This window comes from Myiozetetes cayanensis, unplaced genomic scaffold (assembly GCF_022539395.1).
Source record: "Myiozetetes cayanensis isolate MyiCay16 unplaced genomic scaffold, myiCay2020 scf14, whole genome shotgun sequence".
NCBI lineage: Eukaryota > Metazoa > Chordata > Aves > Passeriformes > Tyrannidae > Myiozetetes > Myiozetetes cayanensis.
Window position 1 is genome coordinate 10393424 of NW_026087048.1, and position 17942 is coordinate 10411365.

General features: G+C 44.2%; 2 protein-coding genes across 5 annotated transcripts; one reads left to right on the forward strand and one right to left on the reverse strand.

Annotated features, from left to right (window-relative positions):
- The first annotated feature begins 2041 nt into the window (after positions 1 to 2041).
- SQOR (sulfide quinone oxidoreductase) lies at positions 2042 to 12765 on the forward strand. Of its 4 annotated transcripts, none has more exons than XM_050309967.1 (10): positions 2042 to 2156; positions 5537 to 5788; positions 6132 to 6302; positions 6726 to 6779; positions 8044 to 8238; positions 9128 to 9337; positions 9809 to 9992; positions 10825 to 10892; positions 11791 to 11969; positions 12324 to 12765. In XM_050309967.1, exons 2-10 carry the CDS (start codon positions 5555 to 5557, stop codon positions 12379 to 12381), a joined length of 1353 nt encoding a protein of 450 aa, XP_050165924.1. In that variant the 5' UTR covers positions 2042 to 2156; positions 5537 to 5554; the 3' UTR covers positions 12382 to 12765. The 4 variants fall into 4 exon arrangements, with proteins under 4 accessions (XP_050165924.1, XP_050165927.1, XP_050165925.1 ...); XM_050309970.1 differs by lacking the exon at positions 2042 to 2156 and adding an exon at positions 2253 to 2267; XM_050309968.1 differs by lacking the exon at positions 2042 to 2156 and adding an exon at positions 2615 to 2768.
- Positions 12766 to 13043: 278 nt separating this feature from the next.
- LOC126637059 (nicotinamide riboside kinase 2-like) lies at positions 13044 to 15930 on the reverse strand. The gene is made up of 8 exons (XM_050309978.1): positions 15642 to 15930; positions 15408 to 15498; positions 14961 to 15006; positions 14633 to 14819; positions 14405 to 14476; positions 13639 to 13745; positions 13349 to 13440; positions 13044 to 13240 (listed from the first exon to the last, which is right to left on the reverse strand). Exons 1-8 carry the CDS (start codon positions 15665 to 15667, stop codon positions 13235 to 13237), a joined length of 627 nt encoding a protein of 208 aa, XP_050165935.1. The 5' UTR covers positions 15668 to 15930; the 3' UTR covers positions 13044 to 13234.
- Positions 15931 to 17942: the final 2012 nt, after the last annotated feature.

Genomic DNA, 17942 nt, shown 5'->3' on the forward strand with positions numbered 1-17942 from the left:
TGCTTTAATGTCTCACCTTGCAGGGGTCAGGTATTTTTAAACCTCATTAAATCTGATTGCTTATTTGATCTTTGTTGGATTCATTAGGTGAATATAACTAAATTCCTGCTATAAACTGTGCAGGACTTGGAGTTAGTGATGTAAAACTGTAAGAATACAAATTATAGCAGAGTAAATATTAATATTTGCCTGGCTATTCATGCCAGGCAAAACAGTACACACTAAGTTTCTCAGTGAGGCAGTATATAAAGGTAGCAAAGATGGTTTGGTTTATTTATTTCTTCATTTAGTTTCAAATCAAAGCTTAAGGTGAAGTCAAGAGTTGGGTTTGGCCCAAATATCACCACTTTCCAGTAATTTGAAGTACATTTATACTTAATTCAATCTTCTCACTCAGTTTGTTGAAAAACAGGTACCAAAACTGGACAGTCGCACCCCCCACCACCACTGTATGTCTTCAACCCATCCTTTGTGATACCAGTGCAGCCAAGAACTCTTATGATGTGACATATTTCGTTTTCTCAGATCTTCTCTGCATAGGTGATCAAACTAAAACTGATGGGAAGAACAACTCTTATTAAATAGAGTCACAGCAGTGCTGGTGTGGAAAATTGGAGAATTGTAACTGTTTTCTCTCAGGCAGTAACTTGACAACAACACACCTGGGAGGCTGCGTCTAACTCGGGTCCACAGTCCAAGTTGCTCGTGAAGTGTTGTGTGGCTTCAAAGCACCGATGTTGGTCAGGCCTGATATATCAGTATTTCTTTCTTGGTTTTGCTCCTATCTATCCGTTTATCTCCATGATGTCAAGTCATGGGGTTTATGAAAGGAAATAGAACATGGGGCATTCCAGGACAGCCTGCTTGCCTGGAGAACAGGGAGTGTTATCCACTGCTCCCACAGCCACCCTGGGGAGCCAGTGTGTGTGCCCAGCCCTCGTCCTGCCTGGACTTTGCTGTTTTGGGAACGGTTTAGGGAGCACTCCCCACAGCTGCAGGAGTGCAACAGGTGAGTACTCTCTTCATGTTTGGTTTGTGAGTTCTGTTTCTAAGTTATGGTATTCATTTAAGTAAATTTTTTTTTAATTAAAATTGCCAGCCATCTGTGTAAGAAGTCAGTGGGGAAATATGCATGGGAGCATAAAGAAAATATTTCAATATTTAAGGACAATCCTAAACATACATGTTTTTAAAAAAATACAACCATTTTTCTTCTCTCATGGACTGAGATGAAGATTGACCTCTTAGAACAAACAAAAAATACAGAAAAAAGGCTGTACTCTGGCTATATCAAGGCAGGTGGGAAGTCGAGAAACTGAAAAAAATATAAAAGTGGGCAGTTTGGGTGTTTTAGAAGATGTGACTATAAACCATGGGTTTTTTTTTCTCTTTAGAAAACTCACTTGTATGAACAAAAATGTCTAATCTCCATGCAATATTTTTAAAGATACTGATTGGATCTTCTTTCAATACATTTTTTGTCCAGTAAAACCCATGAAATATGGGTATTCAGCAGCTTTGAAAAGTGAGCCTTTGCCTGTCACTGGGAATGCACTGTCACCAGAGCTCATTTATTATTAATTCTTGATCTAGTATGTGTTTCGATGCTATTTTATTAAAGTTTAATTTGGTATTTTCCTGTCTATAAAAAGGGACTGCTTGATTAAAGTTCAGGGTTGCTGCTCGTAGGTAACCTGATAAAGTCTGGATATGGAAGTATTGGTGGTCACTCCATCACAGCTACTGTAGTGGCTGCGATTTTGGTTGAGCTCAGCCCGACGTGAGCGACCTGTGCCACGTGGGTCTAGGTGAGCCTTCTAGGCTGGCGCCAGCAGCTGGGTTTAGCCCGGGAATCGGCAGGAGTCCAGGTTGAGGTCTGGAGTTTCAAAACTTACAGAGAAGCGCGGGCTTTGGAGCTGTAGGTGCGGTCGGTACCTGGCCGGAGGGGACAGCCCGGCTCAGCAGCTCGGGGAGGGGGCCCCGTGGGGCTGCGAACACACGGACGGGACGAGACGGGACGGGACACGGTCCGGCCCTCCCGCCGGAGCGCGGCCTTTGCCCGCGGCCGAGCAGCGCTGCTGCCCCGAGCCCCGCCCCGCTTGCCGGGCCCGCTGCTTATCGGGTCCTGCCCCGCCTCTGCTCGGCGCTGCGAGCCGGTGAGTGAGGGGCTGGGAGCGGGGCCGAGGGCGTCAGTCCGGCCGGGAGGGAGCGGAGGTGCCCGGGCAGAGGTGCCCGGTTCGCCCCGGGCAGAGGGGCCCGGCCGCGGGGTGAGGGGGCGGAGGTGGCGGGGTCGCCCCGGCGGGAGGGCCGCGGGGTTGTCCCCGAGCTCCGGGGTCGTGCCCCAGCCCCGGGGCTGTGCCCCTGCTCGGGGCAGCCTTGCAGGACCGCGCCCCTCTGGTCTCGGGAGGGCGAGGGGCAGCGGGTGCCGCCAGCCTGGGCTGTGGGGCTCGGAGGCTCCGCAGCGGGGTGAGGGATTGCCGTCTGTGCTCGCACACCTGCACTGCTGGAATGTTTGAACTGCTAATCTGGGGCCAACTGTTTAAAGAATGGTTGCAATGATCTTTTTAGGGAGACTTTTCTAACGTCGTTTGTTCCAGCTCCCTGCAAGAGATTGTTCATGGAGTGGCTCGATTAAGTGGTCAGGCTTGGGAGCTGAGCACATGGGAGGTATTCTGGAGAGGAAGAAAGTGTAGTTGTCCTGAGTGTCTCTGCATGAACTGCCATGCTGAAGTTAAGTGTTTGTTCTGGGCACTAGCTGAGATACTGAGGTACTGAGCTCTCCTGGTCAGTCGTAACTAATTTTTTTTTTAAAGTGCATTTGCTTCAGTGTTAAAGAGGTTTATTCTAAAAGAATGCGAACAAGTAGCCTTAGAGTAAAAGGGAAAAGAGATTTATGAGTGGAGATGTGACAGCCACTGACTATCTTCAAAGTAAGTCTGTTTAAAAAACAAGTTTGTTTTTAAAAAAGGAGGGGAGAAAAAAAAAAGCAACTTTGAAATGCTGATTCTCCTGGTAGAAATTACACTTTGTGGACTTATTGTGAGTCACATTGGCCTGATTTTTATGTGGTGCTACGTGAGCTCTGTTACAGCAGTGCTACACAATCTGCCAAAAACTACAGTGTCCTGCAAGCATCTGTAGAACAGACTTAGCTCTCCTGGTGACAGAACGAGTTTTAAACAGCAGAACTGTTTATAAAACAGGCTAAGCAGAGCCCTCGATAAGGTGAAATGTACTGCAGGCTGTGCCTTTCTAGGCAATGCTCTCAGACTTGTGTATGGATCTTCGTTAGGAATGTGATTTCATGCTATATAAGGCCAATATCGACTGCCGTGTTTTGTTGTGCATAGTTTAAAGGATGATGTATAATCAGTCTTGTAAAAGTGTAACATTTCAGCTCAGTTCAGTAGGTTAGTTGTGAATTTTCTCCTTTACCTTAATTTTTATTCTGTAATTCTGCTGTTCTTCTGTCTCCTGAGTCCAGAGGAGAGAGCTGATGTTGTTGTTGACTGAATCGATCGTCTGGCTGCTGCCTGCCTTGGGAGTTTAATAGGAAGGGGTTTGCTGCTCTTTTTAAAACAGCTGTCTACAAATGATTGTTTGTTTCTGTATACTCTGAAACCACTGAGAAGCAACATAATGCAGCATTCGCATCAATTATGCTGCTGTTAGTTAAGGAATATCTTAGAAGCATACTTACATAAAAATCTGTGTGGTCAGAGAGGATGATTATTCCTTAGTTAGCATTATGAAAATGGAGTCTTGTTCTCTTGGTTCAGTGTGTGTTGTCACCCAGCAGGCCCCTGGGCATGTTCTGTGTGCTTAATAGATCCGAGAAAGATTGCGTGCTCGTGAGCTTCCGCAAACAGGATGTCGCTCTTAAAACTGTCTCAAACCAAAGTCTCGAAACTGTCTCTTCACTTTATCTCTCTGATTTGGAAAGAACAGGAGGCATCCTCATCAGATTTTATTTCTAGGCCTAGAACAACAACTTCTTCCTCTTGCATGTGGAACCTGTCCACATTTTTAAACAGCTGCCTGCACTGCCTCCTAAAGTGAAACTAACTTATCCTGGAGTTGAGTGTCTTGTTCTGAATGGGGAGGGGAGGGGAAGAAAATGTCTGCATCTTGGAAACCTTCTGTAAAACAAAATGATTACATTTTTTTTTACAGTGGACACCTTTGAAGATTTTTCCCTCCCAGTCCCAAATTAGTTGTAACTCTAAGGATTAATAATGGAACATTATGAAGAACTCAGGGTACACAGAGATGAGAAATGTTAAGATAGCACATGAAGGTGCAGAATTAATTGCTCAACTACATCTAATGTAGTGGAGAATTTTTGAAGTTGACCTTGGAAGATTTTCCTGAAAATACTTGAGGTTTCTGATCTAGTTTTCAAACTCTGGTCTGTAGGTACCATAAATGAGTTATGCTCTTTTTAAGTGAAAAAACCTGATGACTCAATGAGTTAAGCAGAGGGGAGCAAGTACAGAACACAGGAAAGTCTTGTCATTAAGTTGCTTTTCATGATATAATGCTTACTCATTCCTTACTGGCACTGTAGCAATAAGGAACTAAATTAAAATGAATTTATACCTGTTGTATCACTGAAAAGCTAAATCTGATACTCAGTGCAAACACGTGCAAACAATGGATTTAGAACAGGAAAAGCTCTTGTTCCCTCTAGCAGAGGGAGGGAGACTTATGGGTTAATCTTGGCTGTCTTCCAGGTAATGCAGTTGCATATGCAGTGCTAAAATTGCTGGGATATATCACACTTTGGGGTCCTGGCTCTCACTTGCCAGGTGACAGCTTTAGCAAGGCAAGTACAGGTTTCTGACCTTTGTTTCCATCTACTTTGCTGATGTGAAAGCAAAGAGGTGAGCATGGATAGAGAACTAAGTATTTTGGATGTACTCAAAGACCTCAGATCTAGGAAGATATCAACTCTTGTTTCACTGAACTTTGTTCTCCTGTCAAGCTTAGGCCTCACTCTGCCTTTGCTCAAAGCACCACAGGACCCGGCATGCTCACCCTAAGGGCTTGCACCCTGAGAGGCAGCAAGGAAGGGCAAGTGCTGGTACATCCTAACTTCAAAATACAAATGTAAAGATGTGTTTGGCCGACACGTTTCAGCCAGTGGGATGGCACACGCTATGGTCACACAACTTCCTTGTTCGGTATTTCAGTGATCTACAACACCTCTCAATTCTTGTTTCTTTTTGCAGCCCTCATCTTTTCAGGATGGTAATATTACATCTGGGGTTACAGCACATGCACTGCCTGTGCTATGCTTGCTACAATAACCAGAAACTGTTCCTTTGCTTGTATGAAATTTCAATTTCATGGCAGAGGCCATGGTGGACTGTTTTTTCTTTTTTTTTTCCCAGACTGATTACAGCCCATTTGCAAATTAGTGGTTTAACTGCAACAAAAGGTTTGGTATTATAATTATTGCCCTGAAGACTCATCCAGGCATATAAATAAATTCTACCTTCTGTAATTGTTACTGATGCCTTTTCTTGTCTCATAGCTTCCTGCTCGGTGAAAGATGTCAGCAATAGGGGTAGTGTCCTCCTGTTCCTGTCTCCATCCTGGTGTATGGCTGCTGAAATCAGGGATGCAGAAGATGAGCTCTTTTGGCTTACATACAGCAGCCAGGTGTGCTGCCAAGGATTACTATGAAGTGCTGGTGTTGGGTGGGGGCGCTGGAGGAATTGCCATGAGTGCTCGGATGAAGAGGAAAGTGGGAGCAGGAAATGTGGCTGTTGTTGAGCCAAGTAAGGTGAGTCTCCATCAGCTGTAAAGCATTGTAAAGAATAAGCTTTTTTTTTTAACATATGTGACCAGATTGGTTTGATTCTCATCTCTCTCCAGTCCCACGTTTCTAAATGTGGAGAGGAAGCCAACTAACCATCTTTTAAAAGGCTTTGCATGAAATCTGTTACTCCGTGAGATGTCTGCACCCCTCCAGCTTTGTCATGCAAAACTCCTGATTATTTATACAACTTCTTTTGTTAAGAATAACACAATGTTAAGGGCATGTTTCTTCCCATGTGGAGTGATGTGCTTTCATCTTGAAGTCTTTTTAAACAGTTCCTAAATGTCCCTTTGGACGTTTATCTCAGACTCATTACTATCAGCCGCTCTGGACCCTGGTTGGCGGTGGTGCAAAGCAGCTGGCAGCTTCTGCACGTCCAACGGGAAGTGTAATGCCCAAGGGTGTGGAGTGGATCAAATCTCGAGTTACAGCATTGGATCCAGATAAGAACTGTGTCTGGCTGGAGAATGATATCAAGGTAAAAACATAAAAAGTTTTTTTGACCCGCTTGGAACTGCCTGTTGAGACCTCTGTCATTAAGGAGACCGGGAAATTCCACCTAGTCTTATGAGAAGTATTTGATCCTAAAATTTTTGTCTAATAAAAATTTTGGTACGTAACTTGGTTAGAATGGCATCCACTTAAAATATCATTATCATAAGTTTTGCCTTGTTTATAGTGAACTGAACAAAAAAGATGTTCAGATGTTTTGCTCCAGATACCTGGGTTTGTGTATAGCAAAGGCTGTGTGTGTAATGCAGTTTGCATTTTAACTAGAATGCTTAGAGCTAAATTTATATTACTAATGCTCCCTAGATCTCCTTCCCTTATGACTCTCCTGCTGTCAGATAATGCTTTGGTTTCTTTGTCTAAATGCTTCTTTTTTTCCCCTTACACACAGGTATCTTACAAGTATCTGATAATTGCCCTTGGAATTAGTCTGCATTATGAAAAGGTATTTGTTTTACAGTTTTTACTAGTTTTAAGAGCATCACATACATTCATTAAATTAAATGGCTTTTCAGTACTTTTCTTACTGCAAGATACTGAACACTATATGAATTAAAGAGCCAGAAGACAAACTAATGACTACTCCTTCCACAGATCTCTGTAATAACCCAAATTACCCTTGGGAAGGTATTTTAAGACAACTTTGTTGCATCTCTATGGCAATATCAGCAGATGGGGCAGCAAGTTAAATCTAGAACTTAAAGGCAGCCTGTAATAATGAGATAGTAAGGCATGTTGACTCTAGTCCAAAGCATCTCTAGTGTAACAGAATGAGGAACACACAGCAGTCAGTAAAATTTCTCCTGCAGAATGAATTTGTCCTACCCTCACGTTTCTTAAAGGATGCACTTCAAAAGGAACCAGCTGAGTTACACACTTGTGTTTAAACAGGCCCTGGGGTCCTTCCCTGTATTAAGTTTCCTGTGCACTTCATACAGTGGCACTCGGAGGGAGATGTTGGCCCAAGAATGACCACAATGATGTGTAGGAGGAGGAAAACACAAAAGCAAGATGACTGAGTGCTTTGACTCTTGTGTTTTTATCCTGACCTGAACATGAAAATGCATTTGAGTACCTCTTTGAAAACCTCCCCAAGATATATGAAAAGCAAGAGCCAGCCTCAGTTAACTGCAGTCACACAGATAAATTCTGGTGATGAGGGTAGTGGAATGAGGAGTTACATTGTGCTCAGTGACCCTCAGTCTTCATACATATCACTTCAGTACAATCTGATAAAAGTAAATTCAATGCTCACTAGTGGAAGCCATGAAATACAGTTAATCACTATTACTGTGTAGTGAAAGCTCACAGTAACAGATTTATGTGGCTTTAAAACAAAAGTGGCCACTTCAAAAAGAGGGATGGTTTCTCTTCACCAACAGCACATTCCTGATGCACATTGGACGTCCCAAACACACTGCAGTGCAAAAACTTGGGTCTGGCTCTGCACTGAAAAGTTATGCTCAGATGTTGCAGACTAAAGTATTTTCATATATCTACTAAATGTTTTATCTACTAAATATCTGCTAAATTCTGACAGAAATACCAGTTTGATTGCTTATTTTTAAAAATACCAACTAGCAGTAACTATGGGCTTTCTTTTTGCTAGAAACTTCTTATATAGCTCTTTCTCGGTCTGTATTTAATACTTGTCAATGATGACAAAATTGTTGCCACCTGTACTTTAAACCTGCATTTCTTTTTCCTAGATCAAAGGCTTGCCTGAGGGTTTCGATCACCCTAAAATAGGTTCCAATTATTCAGTTCATACAGTAGAGAAAACATGGAAAGCTATACAAGACTTTAAGGAAGGAAATGCAATCTTCACTTTCCCAAATACTCCAGTGAAGTGTGCAGGGGCTCCTCAGAAGATCATGTATTTATCAGATGCATACTGGAGGAAAGTAAGTATTTTACCCTCTCTGCTAGTGCTTGTCTCTGCTGTTGGAAGGAAGGCTTGTTCTAAGGGTTTCATATTATCTTTAAAACAAATATAAACCACATGAGAGGACTGTGACTCAGGATTTTTAAAGTGAGTGAGTTTCTTTTTCTATTATTAATGTATAATGAAGGCAGGTAAATGGATTGTACATAAATATTTAGCATATGTTTAATACCAGAGAGACTTGTAGAATTCAGAATCCATAAGGAAAGAACTGCTTTCCCTGCTTCTGGGGAGCTGCAGATAGAACTGTTCTCAGCCTGATTTATAACTTAAGGTCATGCACTAATGTAACACTGGCTGGAATTAAGTAATTGTTGTTGCTTTAGGTACTTAATACCTGTTGCCATTTGTCTTTCTATTAGTTTGAGAAGTGGCTATGCTTGCTCCTTGGAGCACACAGTCAGGAGGAGTCTCAGCCAGGCTGTCAAAGCAAGCTTAGTGGAAGCAAAAGATAACTTCAGGTGGAAGTGTCAGGCTTCATATGTGTTTAAGTTTCATGAGTTGTCTACTGGGTGAGTAGCTGAATAAGGCACAGAAGTGAAGGTTTCAGAAAGCTGTATAATGCTAAGCTGCTAAAAATGCTTAACCTGCACACAGCACTTCCTCAGTGCAGCCACCCCTTCTCACAAGCAGTTTTTGTGGAGTGTCTTCAGTACCTCACTGAAGGGTCTGCCTTCTAACACGGTGTGAAATAGCTGTGTCTGAGACTTCTAATGTTAATACTTCATTAATAATTGAACTGTATGAATAGTTCTCTCAGCTCATTACTAGTGCAGCACAGTTCTTTTGTCTCTGCTAGCCTGTCACAGCTTCTTAATAGAAAAGGCTAATTTGATCTCTTTCTGCAGACAGGAAAACGTTCCAAAGCAAACATCATGTTCAACACTTCACTTGGTGCAATTTTTGCTGTTAAGAAGTATGCTGATGCATTGCTGGAAGTAGTAAAGGAGAGGAATATTGCTGTGAACTATAAGCGTAACCTTGTGGAAGTTCGAGCAGACAGACAAGAGGCCGTGTTTGAAAACTTGGACAAACCTGGAGAGACTGAAGTTCATCAGGTCAGGAGCTTTCAGACCTGTCCTTTGGTTCTCTTTCTTTTCCTTGTGAACTGTAACATAACTTCCACACCATAGTAACATATTGTCTGCTTTGTTGTGTACTGCTGTTCCTTTCTGAGAGTACCAACTTTAGCGGAATATTTAAAAATTTGAAACTAAGGTGGAGAGAAAAAAAAATTTCATAAACTATACCTGGAGTCCTGTATGCCATGGGAATGTTTCAGGTGTGGATGGAGGAAGGCAAATTGCTGTTATGCCAGTCCAGATGGAGTTCCTTGATAAGGTTCTTGTTAATTAACTGATGTTCTTGAAATCTGAGAGCAAATTTTCATTCTTTACACTTGGGTTTAAAAAACCAAACCAAACACAAACCCAAGAAACTCCCTCCACACTGTGCTTGTTGCCTTGTATCAGCACAGATAGAGGTTGCTCTGATGAACTAAGCACTGAGCCCCTTTTCTTTCTGTTTAGTATGGAATGCTTCATGTCACACCCCCAATGGGGCCACCTGCTGTACTCATCAACAGTCCTGTCTCAGATGCAGCTGGCTGGGTGGATGTAGATAAGGAAACTCTACAACATAAAAAGTATCCTAATGTCTTTGGCATTGGAGACTGCACCAACCTTCCAACATCAAAAACTGCTGCAGCTGTAGGTAAAGTTGCTTGTGTGTGTGTTTGTGGGTGTAATGACAAGTGTGGAGTCACAGTAAGCCTTTTGTTTAGTTTGCTACTCCCAAGGTCTTGACTTCAATTTTGAGCTTTCACAAAGACCAAAGTTAACTACAGATCACGCTGATGCCACTAACCCACACGGTTCTGTTGTTCCAGATACCTCACAGATGAACTGATTCTATTTTCTGTGTTCACAGAAGGTCATGAGCGTATTATTGTGTTCCATCATCATTCAGTAACCAAACTTGCTGCTTTGTCTTAGCACCTCAGGCTTGTGTGTCAGCCAGCTGATAAGTCACTATCAAAAAATCACACATTCTGTCCTTGTAGCCACCGATCCCACCATAAACCCACTTTGGGTATATGATCTCACAACTGAAAAAAGGCAAATAAAAGGATGGGAAAAAAGAAAGGGTATACAGTATGTTATTGGTGTAACTTAAGAAAGGGGAAGTCAGCTATTTCAGCAAAGGGCTCTACAATACTTCCCTCACAGCACTTAAAATGAAACAGAAATTCAGTGTGCCAGAATCTCAGTGTTTGGGAAGACTGAGCGAGTATAATTAATCATAGGAGAATGGGCACAGACTAAGAGAATATCAACTCAAGTTTCATTAAGCTTTAGCGTGTTCCAAGCAGTGAGGCCAAAGCATTAGTCCATTTTTCTTTTAATCTGGAACTGTAAACTTACATGTAAATTCAGTTGCAGCTGAATTATCCAACAAAATGCCTGGCTGCTAGTGTTTGCTTTAGTAATGACAATTGTTAACTGGAACAAAGCCTTAGTACACTTTTTTTTTCTTTCTTATGTAGCTGCCCAGTCTGGAGTCCTTGATAAAACTATTTCTCTGGTAATGAAGAACCAGTTGCCAGCTAAAAAGGTACTCACAGCTCTTGGGTTTTTTATAGCTCTTGTCTTAAGGAGAAATTATTTTGAGTGTTTTCTTCCTTCTCATGCAGGAAGTCTTGCAAGCAGCTGAACCGTGTGAACAGGAAGGGAGGGAGGGTTTTGCAGCAGCAGTTGGTACTAAATGGCTCCACACTGCACGTCAGAGTAGTAACTTAACTGCACAATTCATGCTCTTGACGCTGCCACTAAAAACATTATCTGTTTGATTCCCTGACTCCTGAGTTGAAAGAAGCTTAAAGGTGGCTTAGTCTGGGTTCTCCACCAATGCAGGTGACTCAGTGAAACTGTTGACTAACAATCCCCACTCCAGGAACTCTTACAAACTTGCTTCCCCTGTAGAAACATGATCTTTTAAGGAGTTAAATTGAAAGTTCTGTACTACAGCAGTTAAGCATATAACTATGTTCAAATTTCTGAGGCTTTACTTTCATTCTACATATGGCTTCTGAAATAATATTCCTTGGGACACTGACCTGAATATCCTGTGATCTTCTGGAAATTCTTGCAACTAGATTCAAGATCCTGTTTGTGCCTGTTCAAGCAAACACCAGCTCTCATCCTGACCTAGTGGTCACCTGTTCTGCTGGTTACAATAACCAATAATTAGCGACATAAAGCCCAATTGTTCTAGGTTAGTTCTAATTTAAGCAGTGTTGTCAAGCAAATCTATATTTGAGATAGAGTGGCTTAGTATTATGCTTATTAAGCCATCATAGCTTAGCAGCCTTCCAACTTCACTGGTATTAAAACTGTAAATGCAGAAACCTCAAAGTAACTTATTTTGAAATGTGAATGTTAACCATGTGGCTTTTAATACCTCAGCATTTAGGCTTTTTCTCTGAATGAGAAGTGGGTATTTCTCATTGCAGTACGATGGATATACCTCCTGCCCGCTTGTAACAGGCTACAACAAGGTCATTCTAGCAGAGTTTGACTACAATGCTCAGCCTCTGGAGACCTTTCCCATTGACCAGAGCAAGGAGAGAGTAACCATGTACCATATGAAAGCTGATATGATGCCTTTGCTCTACTGGAATGCACTGTTAAAGTAAGTATTTCAATTCTGTGATCAGTCAGAAAAAAATCCAACTGCTCTAGTTTAGTTCCTTCATGGAATAGAAGCAAACCAAGCACATCCTTAGTCAGAACTAGGACCTGGACATTCTGAGGATTATGGGCACTTTGACAGTCACAGTGGTTTGTTCAAGCAGAACAAAGCTGACTTACAGAGAATGGCACTCATTGCCAAACTGAAAACCTCACTGAAACAAAGACAAAGCTCCAAAGCAATCCCTTCTCACTCATCTCTTAGCAGTATGGTATCTTACAGAAATAAAGAAAAACATTCTCCCCAAACCCTACTTAGACAGCAGGTATACAAAACAATTTTCTCTGTTTCTAGGGGATACTGGGGAGGACCAGCTCCTTTCAGGAAGTTGATGCATCTTGGCTTGAAGTAACTGCTTGTTCTTGGTGTTGGTCAAACCCTTCTGAAGAGAATGGACTGGCCTCACACTGATCAATGAGTATCTTCCCTCTTGGAATACCTAATAGACTTTTTTATTTCTATTTCTTCCTAAATTTGTCCTAAATTTACTTTTTCCTCTACTAGGGGTTGACCTTTCATATGCTCTTTCATGGAAACCAAGGCCTTAAACTACTTCTGGATTTACAGAGGAGCCATAACCTACAAAACACTACAGAGATTTCTAGCACAATCAATACTTTTAAAGCTGTTGTGTATGTAGAATGTTCCTTACTCTCAACTGAATTGTCTGCATCCAAGATCAACGTTTGCACTGGATTTAAGAATGATTCAATGCTAGTAAAATGGCCTGAAAGTCTCCTGTTGTTCTCATTTTTGAAGAACAAAATTAATCCTAATTTCTAACCGTTCCTGCTGCCTAATTTTATGGATTATAGAAATTCATGCAAGGCATGGAAAATAAAAGCAGTGTACGTGTATATGGATACATACACTCTCCCAGGACAGTTGTGCCCCTTCCCATCAGTTACACTATAATGTTTTAACCTGTGGCAGTAAGAACATCTTGAAAAGAATTCCCAGGAGAGTGGGAAAAGACTGAGATCATCTGAGACAACATACTAGACTGAAGCACAATTTAGGATCACAGACAAGGGGGGAGTGCTTTTTAATTATGACCATACAGAACTCAAGTTTTCAAGGGAAGGTTGAACAAAGTTGAACTTAAGAGTTGAGTCTTCACAGAAGCTGGAACTTTAGTGGCAGTCAGGTAGACAGCGTGGAGCAAACAGGAGTCATCTTCACTCACAAGAATCAGCAGCAGCAGCTTATTTCTAAACAAAAGTATAAATGAACATATTTTAAGTTATAGCTTCGTGCACTTTTAACACAGGCTTTGAAATAGCTGCCTTTGAATTGCAGTTATAAGCATGAACACAGACCTGGGTGTTAAGCAATTCTTCGATCTTATTCTGGATCTGCCCATACACATCATTAAACAGCTCCTCCTTTGATTTTGTCCCATTCAAGTGCACTGAAAGAAAGCAAAGAGAGCTATAACTGAATGTCTCTAAGCTTGCCAGATCCTAATTTAAAAAGCATGCACCTGACTGGTACGAGAAATACACTCCCTCCACCTGCTTCACTCACTTCCTCTCATGCCCCTGACCAGTATGTACAGAGCAGGTCTGAAAAGCAATCTCATGAAGTGCTTCTGTCATTAGAGACTTACCCACATCAACTCCAAGTTCTTCCATTATCTTCCTGTGCTTTACATACATAGGCCAAACGTGGCCATCAAACAGTCCAGGTGGGTCTGGGACAGTGTAATTCCTTGAACTGTAAATTAAGGCATTGTTACTCAAAAGTAGCGTAATGACAGTTGGGAGAAATGACATTTCACTCAGTTTCTCTACACACTGGCCTGAGCCTGTTGCCTCCAGTGTGGTTTCTGAGCTTATGGAAAGTCAGTATTTAGCAAGAGCTGCAAGCACAAAGATACCCAAGTCAGTTGGAATTTGATGGGCAGGTCCAAAGAGTTCAAGATGCAAAAAGAGTTCCCAAGACAGACTGATCTAAACATTGATGAGTAAACTCTGAAAGCTTTAGCAGAACTTTGGGTAAAATAGCTGTTTGCTTATTCCTCTTGAAATATAATTTCAAGTTTAATACTTTCCATTTGCTTCAAGAACAGTGTATACATACAACAGTACAGCCAAATGTAAATCCCCCCCTAGTTCAAAATCTGGAAACCCTGTCATTGGAAAACCAGCAAGGGAAAAGGCTAGTGAAAGGTCTGTGCAGAAACTGAGCATTACATACACAAACACAACAGCCTGGTAGGAAGCTTTAGGTTAGTTCACTGAAGGAAGCTGCAGTCTTCTAATAAAACAGCTACATTAGCATTTATCCCTTCTTACCTAAAAGCTTCAGAGAAACAAAATCTTGAACAGAGCAAGATGTTACTGGACTAACAAGGAAACTCAAGACAGATTTACCTTCTTCTCCTTTTACACTCTTCATATGGAATGGAAAGAAAGTACCGATGGTGGAATACGTCAATCAGCGGCCTGAAAGAGTCACGTGTTTGGTTATAATAGAAAAAAGGGAGAGGTAAAACTTACACCCATTTCCTGTACCTAGAGCAGCCTTCAGACTTGTGACACCTAAGCTCAGCAGTACCATATAATGTGAAAATCAAAATGTATGGGTGAATATTTGATTACCTGTACGTGTAAAGCAGGAAGCCTTCAACGATAAGAATGTGGATTGTTTCATCTCCTCCCTCCTTATCTGGCAAGATCTGGGCATCCAGTGTGTTGTTGATCCCATGAGAACGTTCAAACTTGACTGGGTTTTTTATCCAAGCATTTATGGTGCTCATCATGGCTTCCATATCTAGTGCGCTAATCACTTAAGACAAAACAGACAACTATCACTAAACAGTAATTAAATATTATCTAGTGATACAGTCAGTACAAAATAGTGCCCATAAAGAATCAAAATACTCCAGTTTTTTGAGTTATGCTTTGAAACACGGCAAGAGAGGCTTACCATCATACTGTTTAAACCCATCTTCAACTTCTATTTCATCTTGGGGCTGAAACAGTAATAAGAAAAAAAAAAAACCTACTTGGTCAGGACAACTACCGAGAAGCTCAATACCCATTTCAAAGCAAAATTCAAGACCCAAACCCTGAAGCTACCCAAAAAAGGCTTTTCACCCCCCACCAGGTTTCCTTTGCATGCAGATAAAAACCAACAGTACGAGGCTCAGATAAAGCCGCCCGCTCCTCTATCTTCCCAGCGACACGAGCACACCGTGCAGCCCTCCGTGGGGACCGAAGAGTCAGCCGGACACGCCGGAGCGCTTATCCGCCGGGCGCACGGGCCCCGCCAGGCTCTGCAGAGGCGGCGCAGGGCGGGCACGGCGCCAGCAGCGCGGGCGGAAGCCCGCGGGGGTCACCCCGCGCCCTCCCGCGGCCGGCAGGGCCCGCTCACCTTGAAGAAGTCGTCCTGGTGCACCACGCTGCAGTTGGGCAGGGCCCGCATCAGCCGCCGCGTCAGGGTGGTCTTGCCGCCGTTCGTGACCCTGCGGCGAGAGCGCGGCCGTCGGGGAGCGCCACGTGGGGACCGCACACCCCGCCCGGCACTGCGGCACCGGGAGCGCCGGCCGAACGGACCCGCGCCCGCCCCGCACCCCGAGCCGCCCCCCGGCCCGGCCCCCGCTCTCACCCGCCGATGCCGATGATGATGTTCATGGCGCGTCCCGCGGCCGCCCGGCCCGACTCCTACCGCCTGTCCTGAGGGGCTGGGAAGGGGGGGGACCCGGTGTCTCCAGTACCGGCCGCCTACGTGCCTGAGCCGGGACCCGGGCAGGGGGAGGAAGGGGCCGGAGAAGAGGAGAAGGTGGAGGGGAGAGGCCCACCGTCAGCTGCGGGTGCGCGCCATGGTGTCCGGGCACAGCAGGGCCGCTCCGCGCCGCGCCGCGCGCTCCGCAAAGGGGGGCGGCTCCTCCGCGCGCGCGCCTTCCCCTCGCGCCCCGCCGCGCCCACGGGGCGGCCGCCGCCGCCCGGCCAATGGGGAGCGGCGCGCTGCGGGCACCGCGCGCTGATTGGCTGCGGCGCGCTCGGTCAGCCCGGGCAGTGTTGCAGCGCGGCCGCTGGGGGGCGCTCGTTCGGCGCCGCGCGGGGCATGGGCGGGCGCGCCGATGGCGGGGGCGTGGCGCCCCCACGCGGCTCTAGGACCGCAGCGCGGGGGAGGAGCTGCGGCAGCGCCGGGCGCTCGGTCGGGCCCCTCTGCCGTGGTGCTGCCCGTGGCCCGCTCCGGGCACCGGCGCGGCTCTCGGCCCTGAGGAGCTGCGCTGGGGTCGGGCGGCGGCGGGGCCGGGGCATGGACCGGCTGTGGCTCCCCGTGAGGGCGCGGCGGGGCGGGGAGGCCGCGTTTGCGGTGCGCAGGGCGCCCCCTGGCGGAGCGCGCGGCCCGGCGTGTGTGAAGGTCACGGCGCGTCCTCGGGCTGGGCCCTGAGGGAGCTGAGGGAGCTGAGGGAGCCCGGGCAGAGCCGACCGGGAAACGGCCCCGAGCAGCCCCTGCCTCCCCTGCGTCCCTCACACGCTTCTCCTGGGCGGTTGTGTCAGTCCCTCGACAGCGGCTGCCGGGGCTCGGACTCCTCCAAACGGCTGTGCCTGAGGGCCTTTACCTTTTCTTATTAGGGCTTTCATCCTTTTGTAGAGAAGGGAAACTTGTGGTCACATCTTGCTTTTTTTTTTTTTTTTGCTTTTTTTGCCTTTTTTTTCTGGTAAATTAATCTGAATTTATTTGTTTGTAACATTAAATCCCCTAATTTACAAGCCAGTAATTCCGTTCACCATGTTTGCAATGCCAGTGGTTGGTGTGTTGCCAACCATTTGCTTCCTTCTCATCCTTTTGTGATTTTTTGCTAATTTTCTTCTGGTAAGACCACAGGCAAATCTCAGTTGATTTCTTTCGCAGTTATTTTTAACTTCCAAAGGGACCACATAATCTGGCCTCTTGGCTTTTCTTCTTTTTTGAGAAGGAATGGACTGTTAGTTGAAAATACATTTTTTTTCATTTTGTGATTACAGTCATTTAGCTCATTTTCACTGTGAAATAGAAGAGCTGCCTTTGTGGTTTGGGGTGGTTTTTGTGGGTTTGTTTGTTTGTTTTGGGGAGATTGTTATTATTTTTTAAATATATGTGCTTTGAATATATAGCTTTGAAAAGGAGGGGCTCCTCACAGACTACACCTAAATTCTTTAGGTTAAAAATACCAACACACCTAGATTAATGAAGCTCTCAGGTAAAACCCTGTTCTCAGGTTCATAAAGTTCCAGGATGGCAGAAGACCAATAGATACATTCATGCTAAGTAATAGCATTATTATGTAGAATGAGGACTGCATCCCAAACTCAGTTTGGAATCTGTGCATGCACTGGTAAAATCAGGATGTTACTTGCAAGCAGTTAAACTCACTCTACAGCAGGATTTTAGCTGTTTGCCTCCAAGGTTCTTCCAAAGTCTTGGTCATTTATTGTCTTGTACTCCTCACCTTTAGCCAACCAAGATGCACTCTTCAAGTTTCATGCTCAAAAACAATATTTGAAATACAAGTTCTGCTGATTTTTTACCACACCTTGCTGTTCAAATACATGAACATGCAATTGTTGGAGGATTTTAACAGGATGCAGATATCGAATAAGTAAAGGATAATGAACAAATTAGAAGCACAGTGGCAATTAGGCTGAAGTATGCTTCTCACATCAACTCACTGCTGATAGAGCTGGAACGAAAATGGCAACTGGACTCAGTTAATCACAGTTTAACACTGAATTGGGGCAGGGTGATGGCAGCCTGTGCCTGACGTGTGATAATATTACACGAGCTGTACCCTCATTGTCCTTCACTAACAGCTCCAGCCAAGAATTTTACATTATCAGACTTTGAGTCTAAAGTTGGGAAGAATAAACATGATTAGTGTTGTTAATTATTAGGATCACTGTGTACCTCTCGTGTCTA